Here is an 8,925-nt window from a genome sequence, read left to right on the forward strand (position 1 = left end):
AACATACAGCAATGTAGATAATTCACAAACAAGTCTAGATTGTGTTGGGTATAGAAAAGTAGGTTGGGGTTTAGAAAATGGAGATCAGTGCAGTCAGCAGTATTTAGTCAAAATTTTATTAAGTAGCATTATATGTAAACTATGCCTTTGGGAACAGTTTGGATGGAAATGATTTAGATATTTTGAGAAGAAAAAAATGGAATATTAGCATAGACAGAGTCAATGTTTATAGAAATGAGTGTGGTACAGGAGGTGGAGGGTAGTGGGAGGTGCGCAATGGGTGAACAGAGTGACAAAGTTGGAAGGGGTGTTTGTGAATGTTAGAAATGAAAATGGAGGTGCATAATGTTAGGGAGATATTTAAATGCACTCTAAGACATTTTAATTTATCTTAGATGTAACAAAGATTGATGTTTTATTGGAAGCAGACTCTTGCTTCTATCAATATCAGGAAGTTATGACCAATGAACTCAGTGAAGATTAAAGGAACTGGATATGATCAAGGGAATATGATATAATTTTCTTTTCAGTAATCCAGCAATGGGCAACACCTATGTTATAAACCCAGCATGTTAGGAGGACTCTTAATGGAATAAGTTGGAAAGGGTACCTGACGGTTTCTTATAAAATCTCATAATTGTTCACCATTGTTTGGGTATGATCACAAACCCAATAATATTAGAACATCAAGGAGGGCCTTAAAGTATATGGGAAGTATAAAGATAGTAGAGTAATAAATTACTCTTTCATTTACAAGTATTCTCAGAGAATTGACTGTGCCAAATTAAGAATAAGCTTCACAAGGGTTGATATAAATTTGGAGGTGGCACATACAAACTAAACATTAAAGAGTTTATAAATATTTATTCCTCTAGATTTCTATTTTAATTTACTTTTAGGATAAACAGCCCACCTCTTCATCCTTAGTGATCTTTCTGCACTTTTTAAGATATAAAATTATGATACCAATCATTTTTTATTTTCTAACATTCACACTCAAGGGAGGATATATGAAAAATGTCTACTCAGTGAAAATGTATATGCCCAGAATATTGCTTTTTAGTAGACTCTAAGGTCCTCAAAACAAAAAAAGACATTGATTTGGGAACCCAGAACCAGATATGGGTATCCTGGGTTTATACACTTTCCTTGCATAAATTCATGCAGCAAATCTTTACTTCTATAAAAATTTTCTATGGAAAATCTTGAATCCAGGTATTAACGTGATAGAAGCTGACAATTTATGGGAACTGATGTCCCCAAAGGATGGATGGATATATTTATACCTCTTTTTGAAAAATGACAGAGATACCTTGAAGATAAAGCACCTCTGCCTGCTGTTAAAAGGTAAAAAATATGAAGAGAAACTTAAACACATTTTAAATTAGAATTTTATTTCTCCATAAATTATCTTTCAACAGAAAGGGTAGAGATGGCTGAAGATAACCACTCCTTGACAACTGAATTTATCCTCATTGGATTTGCATATAACCCAGAGCTGAAGCCCCTTCTTTTTGTTGTGCTCTTTGCCATCTATCTGATCACCATGGTGGGGAATCTTGGTTTGTTGGCACTGATCTTCATGGAGCATCGTCTTCACACACCAATGTACATCTTTCTGGGCAACCTGGCTCTGATGGATTCCTGCTGTTCATGTACCATTACCCCTAAAGTGTTAGAGAACTTCTTTTCAGAAGACAGAAAAATTTCCCTCAATGAATGTATGGCACAGTTTTATTTCCTCTGCTTTGCTGAAACTACAGACTGCTTTCTTCTGGCAGCAATGGCCTATGATCGGTATGTGGCAATATGTAGTCCCCTGAAGTACCACACCAGGATGTCAAAGAAAATCTGTGTCCAGATGACCACAGGGTCCTATATAGCAGGAAACCTACATTCCATGATTCATGTAGGGCTTCTTTTTAGGTTAACTTTTTGTGGTTCTCGTGAAATCAGTCACTTTTTTTGTGATGTTCTTCCATTGTATAGACTCTCCTGTGTGGACCCTTTTATCAATGAACTGATGATGCTCATTATTTCGGGGTCAATTCAAATCTTCACTATTACCACAGTTGTAATCTCTTATCTCTATATCCTTTTCACTATTTTACAAATGAAATCCAAAGAAGGAAGTGGTAAAGCCTTATCAACTTGTGCATCCCACTTTCTCTCTGTCTCAATATACTATGGTTCTATTCTGTTCATGTATGTTCGACCAAGTACCTTTAAAGAAGGAAAAAATGATATACCAGGTGCTGTTTCTTATACTCTAGTAATTCCTTTATTAAACCCTTTTATTTATAGTTTAAGAAATAAGGAAGTAATAAATGTTATGAAAAGAATTTTGAAGAAGAGTAATCCTCCTATTATTTTGAAATAAATTGCATCCCCTGAGGCAAATTAATTTTATGTTGATAAAAACTTTTTCTAAATTCAAGGGATACTGAAAATATAAAATGCCACATTTTCTTCAATATATTAAATTATTAAATCATTTTGATTCTTAAGTCAAATAATATATAAAGGATAAATAAACTCAGAAAGGAGAGTTTTTGCTAAAATGTGTTTTATAATCTAAGCTAATAATGAATATCAGGAATAAATAAATGATTATTCCTGAGATCAAAAATTGTTCCAGAATATAATTAATTACAATTTTAATGAATGCATCAAATCCAATAAATATTAATAACAAGAGTTCAGTATATAAATGGAGTATGGTTGGCAAATTGTGGAATCCCTGTTTTTACAATCTCAGGCACATTTCAAGTTCTCAGGTATTAAATACTTATTAAGCAAAACTATCTATCAGATTTAAATTATGCTTCTGAATTTGATTTTCAACTTTGTTTTTGTTCAAGATATTATTTTTGAATGTGAATTCTTCAATGTTTGATGCAGAATGTGAATTTGCAAATTAAGAATATGTTCATATTTTGTCAATGTCTCACTCTGAAACTCTGAAAAAGAGCACCTTTTAAATGGGGATTTTTCACTCTGCAGTTGAAAATCATGCTATTTATATTGAAATATCTATGGATTTTAATGTTTTCACATAGTTATATTAATTGTCCATAATGCATTACAGTGTAATTCCAGAATATATCAATTAAATCAATTCTGTTTTCCTCTGTGTGAATACTTGCCTTGTTCATTATTAGGAATACCACTAACCTGCACAGATTCCAATGTAAGTTATTGTTTTATTAATATCATTAACAGAAAGCAAGAAATGCTTTTCAACCACAAATAATGCAGATAATATGAAAATTCTAAAATCTGAATAAAGAATATTTATTGATCACTTACATGTACATATAGGAAAGAAAAACAACTTTCTGAGAACCGTCTGCTAGGTGCTAATCTAGAACTTTTGCACATATTCCTACCAATGAGTTAAGCATTATTTGTCATGTTTTCTGAGTGAAATATTAAGTTACTTGTCCAAGTTCATCCAGTTTATCTATGAATGGAAGTGTAATTTCAATCTAAACTGCCTGTGCTGGTTTGGAGCTGTTATCTACCCCAGAAAAGGCCGTGTTCTTTTAATCCATTATTTAATCCAATAGGTCTGCACAATAGGGTGTAGACCTATTGTGGGTGGGAACTTTTGGTTAAGTTGTTCAATTGAGTTGTGACCCAGCCCATTCAAGGTGAATCTTAATCCTTTACTGGAGTTCTTTATGATATAGGATAAAAGGCAGAGATATTTGGAGAGAGCGGAGAAATGCCCCAGAGATGTTAAGAGAGAGCTCATAGGTGCTCAAAGAGAAAGCCACTGGAATCATAAGCTGAGAGTTATGAAACCCAGAAGGAAAGGACCAGCAGATATCAGCCATGTGCCTTGCTATCTGACAGAGGAACCCCAGATGCCAGCAGCCTTTCATCAGAGAAGGTTATCTTTCTCTTTATGCCTTAATTTGGACATTTTCATGATCTTAGAACTGTAAAATTGTAATTTAACAGATCCCCATTGTAAAAACAATTTCATGTATATTGTGTTTTGGCAGCTCTAACAAACCAAACCACTGCTTTTCCCCCACAGCATTTTACAGATCTTTTCACAGAAGCTTAAGTCACAGTTATTCTTAAAATTCTTACCTTCTAATAAGGACATAGTTATATGCATATCAGTCAAAAGCAATATAGATTATTTAGAAGCAATTCTAGATTGAGTTGGTTATATATAACATGATTTAGAGGCCAGACAATGGAGATCATTCTAGCATGAGATATTAAATTAAAGTAGCATTAGAAGTATATTACCCAAAAGTGAGAAAAAAAGATATTTGGGGAAAAACAGACATTTGCGTGAGCAAAGTCAATGTTATGGAAATAAGTGTGACAATGGGGCTGGAGGAGGACAGAGGTGAAAAATGGTGGACAGAGTGAGAAAGCTGGTCGAGTTGTGGGTGAAAGCTGTTGGTGAATGTGGGAAATAAGGATGGAAATGATCAGGTACCTGAGAGTCTTAATGCCACCTGAGGGAATCTGAATTTATCTTAGGATCATCAAACATTGAAGTCATCCTGGCAGCGAAGTAATATGATTTTACCTTTCAGGAAACTGATCAGGCATTTGATTGGAAAGGGAAAATGGAAGCATTGAGACTAACTATAATAGTTAACATAATAGATGTTGATTAGAGCTTAAATTGGAGGAGACTCTGTGAAAGAAGGGGGGTACATAGATACAAGCAATCTTTTAAAGAAATACAAATAGTGAATTGTAACTTTTCAATAATAAAATGAAGGCCCATTTTCTTTTTATGCATATCCACCATATCATGTATGAGTTTATACTACCAGTATGGAATACAATGCCTGACACTTCGGGACTTTTAATAAATGTTTTCTTAGTACATGGCATATAAGCTAGTGTGATTTTTATATCTTTGTCTGCTACAGACATTTATTCACCATTTTTATTTTTCCTAAAAATTTGATTGGAAAGGGAAAATGGAAGCATTTTCATGTCCTTTACTTTTTCAAAGACTTTTATGAATTTCTTGTTATTTATATGTACATTTAACATCAAAAGGCTATTGAACCTTAATATCTGGCTTGGTTCATTTTTTTGTCAATAATTTTCTTACCTTCTCATTAGGTTTATGATGTATTATGATGCACAGCGATATTCCTTTTTAAGTCATTCATATCTATTGAGTATTTCCTTTGTAATTTCTTAAATTCTCTTGCTGAGATACTTTCTTCTCTGAAATTTCATAATCATTGATATTTTCAGATACTCGAATTTTTAATATATAATTCCTGAATAATTTTGTGAATATACTTGGTGAGTGCTCTAAACTCTCTAGCACTAATTAGATGATTTTTCAAAAATGAAATGAGGTTAACGTAATTCCAATAAAAATATCATAGGAGGTTTTGTAGAATTTAGTAAAAGACTCTAAAAATTTCAGGAAGATAATATAAGAATATAATTCAAATAACATAATAAGAATTATATAGATAAATATTAAATAAATAAAAATATTAAATATTAAATAAAAATTTAATAAATATTTCTTTTATATGAGTCCATTCTTTTTAAATATATGTTTTACATTTTGTAATATGTATAGTATACTGGCATAGTGAAATATCATTAATTATTCTAACTAAAATGCATAATTTTAGATTATACACCAAATGATTTTACAAATATGAATGCAAATCAAAAAGTTTGGAATCCTCCTCTAGTGAAACCATTATCAGATGGATGACAGTTGGATACATAGAGTAGACAAGACAACCAAGGGAAATCTTTGGAATGAAAGAGATGGAAGCCAAGGATGGAATCAAGAGAAACAGAAGTATCATTATAGGCAAAAAGGGAAAAAATCTGGTCATAAAATATTGAGACAGGGAGGTCAGAAAGATAAAAGCAGTGTGAATTGTTACAGAAACCAGTGCTATTACAGAGACTTTCAATAGAACTATTACCATCAGAAAACAGTCTTCAATAGTTAGTCCCACCTGATCCCACATCAAACAGAGGAACAAATCTCCTTGCTGTGGTAAGAAGGTGAGTTTATTGAAGATGCATCCACAAAGAACCAGAGTAAAAATTTTTCCATGACCAGTTTGAAGTGAGAAAGTTAATTTGGGCTTTTATAGTCCAAACAGACAAAGGAATGGGTAAGGCCCAGAAGAAAGAAGAAAAGAAAAGAAAAAAAAGAAAAGAAAAGAAAAGAAAAGAAAAGAAAAGAAAAGAAAAGAAAGAAACAACTAAGTAAAAGTCACAAGATTCATTAAAATTGAGTAAGGGCCACCTATTTCATTTTGTTTGGTCAGCATATCCTGTTATCTCTCTTTGTTGATCATTCAGGCTTTTGATCTTGTCCTTCAAAGGAAGGAAATTGCTGATAGTTGTCCATAAGATGTTTTATCCGGCTTTGGGTGTTGCCTTATCCCTGCAAGCACAGCTGGGGAAGATCTCATTAATGTAACCAGGAACAGAGAATAAACTTTTGAGATTAGGTCACAGCAAGCTATGCTAGTAAGGGCTGTCAGCTTGAAGTGAATCAAAGCTGCTTGAGTGATTTGATTATAATAAGCATTCCTAACTACCAAAGACTACGCTAAGCATTTTCCAGCTAAAGGATTATATTGAGCATTTTTTCTAACTATCCAGATATCAGTACCATATACTAGAGTCTGGTTAGTTAGAGAAATGAGATATATCCTTTGGGACTAGTATTTTGAGATGTCTGTGACCTTAGTGAGAGCAGGATCAGAGAAATGGTGGGAACAGAAAAAATAAATGTGAAGGAAATTGAACAATTTCCAATCAAACCACACATTTCCGCTTACATCTTTTTAAAATATCCCCTTAAATCATGAGCTCCTAATTTTCCATCCATTTTCTAATTAAGCAGTATGCTTTTAAGTTTCCTGAACTTTATTCCTGGGGTTCCCTCAGGACACTGTCCTTCCACAAATTCTCTGCCTATTTAAAATCTTACTTAGGCAACAAGGTTCATATGAAGTGGAATTCATATTGAAAACCTTTCCTTCTTCCTCTTAGGCACTATTCACTTCCTTCTCTATATCCCCCTATAATAAGTTAAACTTTTTATCACATTCTGCATTGCACTCTCATAATAGTATAAGAGTCTTTCTTTCCAACTAGATTATGAACATTTTCTCAGGAACTATTTCTAATAACTATCAGCTTCTTGGCCCCACCCTGCTCCACCCTGTACCCCCATACTTCTGTGTCTTGTCAAATGACTGTTATATTGTAATTATTTAATAATGTTTGGACAGAATTGAAATTTTAGCAATGAATGCAGTGAGTAATTATGGAGGATTGGGCACAGCATTCTGTAAGGATCCAAATGTATGACTTAATTGCTACCCAAAGATATTTAGTCAAGATATAATATACAGTTGTAGGAACATACAAGTCAAACCTGATGAAGTGATTAATGTGTTAAGAAGAGACATAAATATCACATAGATAATGAAGGGGAAAAAACAATTTAATCTAAAAGAACGGGCAAAGTCCTCATGGAGGAAGTCAGATTTGAATTCAGTTAAGAAGGCTAGGGATAGAAAGAAAGGAAGAAAGAGGTGTATTACATGAGGGAATTCATTTAGTCAAGGCTGAAACAAGTACACAGAGATAAAGAGAAATGAAGCACATGGCCAAATTCATTGAGGTATAAGGGAGAAAACAAGGTGTTCTAGTTTCCAAATGCTGCCAGAATGCAAAACACCAGAAATGGATTGGCTTTTATAAAGGAGGATTTATTCGGTTACACAGTTACAAGATGACCAATGGCTCTGGAAAATCTCTGTTAGCTGGGAAGGCACATGGCTGGTGTCTGCTTCAGAGTTCTGGTTTCAAAATGGCTTTCTCCTGGGATGCTCCTCCCTAGGCTTCAGCTCCTCAAAAATGTCACTCTTAGTTGCTCCTAGGACATTTGTCCTCTCTTAGCTTCTCCAGAGCAAAATTCTGCTTTCAAAGGCCATCTTCAAAATGTCTCTGTAAGTTGAAGCTCCTCTCTCAGCTCTGTGTGTTCTTCAAAGTGTTCCTCTTGGCAGTAGCAATCTCACTCCTGTATGAGCTAATACAGTGCTCCAGTAAACTAATCAAGGCCCATGCTGAATAGGCATGACTACACCTCAATAGAAATTATCCATTGAAAAATCTTGCCCACAATTGAGTGATCACATCTCCATGGAAACATCCAATCAAAAGTCTCTAACCCAATCAACACCAATATGTTTCCTGCTCACACAAGACCACATTAAAGATAATGGCATTTTGGGGGGCATAATACATCCAAACCAGCACATTCCACCTCCATCCCCAAAATGACATGATCTTTCCATATACAAAATACATTCTTCCCATTGCAATATCAAAAAAAACTTAAATCATTTCAGTAATAATAGTTAAGTAGAAGATCTCATTAAATTAGTTACAGGCATGTTTGTCCTAAGGCATAATTCCCCTCTAGCTGTAGACTGTGAAACTTGGAATAAGTTTTCTACTTCCAATATACAAAGGAGGGACAGTCATAGGGTAAACATTCCCATTGCCATAAGGAGAAGCTGAAAGGAAAACAGGATTAACAGGACCAAAACAGTTCCTAAAACCCACAGGGCAAACTCCATTAGATTTCAAAGTCTGTGAGTCATTTATTCTTGGGGCTTGAGAGAGTGGGAGTCTAACCCTTCTCAAGGGCCTTTGCAGCAGCCCTTTCCTTTCCAAATGCTAGGGTGAGTGCTCCAACATATCCACACATTGGGGAGACTACCTTCTCAGCCCCACCCTCCTTAAACATTGGGGCAACACCTGGATTTTCTTCCACCTCTGGGGCACACTCTCGACCCCTTCAGAAGAGTGGGGTGGCAGCCAGGCTCTCCCCAGTGCCCTGGGAATGTGCTCCACCCTCTTTGAGGCCTGAGGTGG

General features: G+C 34.6%; 1 protein-coding gene across 1 annotated transcript; it reads left to right on the forward strand.

The window, feature by feature from the left end:
* Positions 1–1,432: 1,432 nt before the first annotated feature.
* LOC119513389 (olfactory receptor 5K1-like) lies at positions 1,433–2,380 on the forward strand. Its single transcript, XM_037808606.1, has one exon. The coding sequence runs from the start codon at positions 1,433–1,435 to the stop codon at positions 2,378–2,380; it is 948 nt and encodes a 315-aa protein (XP_037664534.1).
* Positions 2,381–8,925: the final 6,545 nt, after the last annotated feature.

The sequence above is a fragment of the Choloepus didactylus genome, chromosome 1 (assembly GCF_015220235.1).
Source record: "Choloepus didactylus isolate mChoDid1 chromosome 1, mChoDid1.pri, whole genome shotgun sequence".
Taxonomy (NCBI): domain Eukaryota; kingdom Metazoa; phylum Chordata; class Mammalia; order Pilosa; family Megalonychidae; genus Choloepus; species Choloepus didactylus.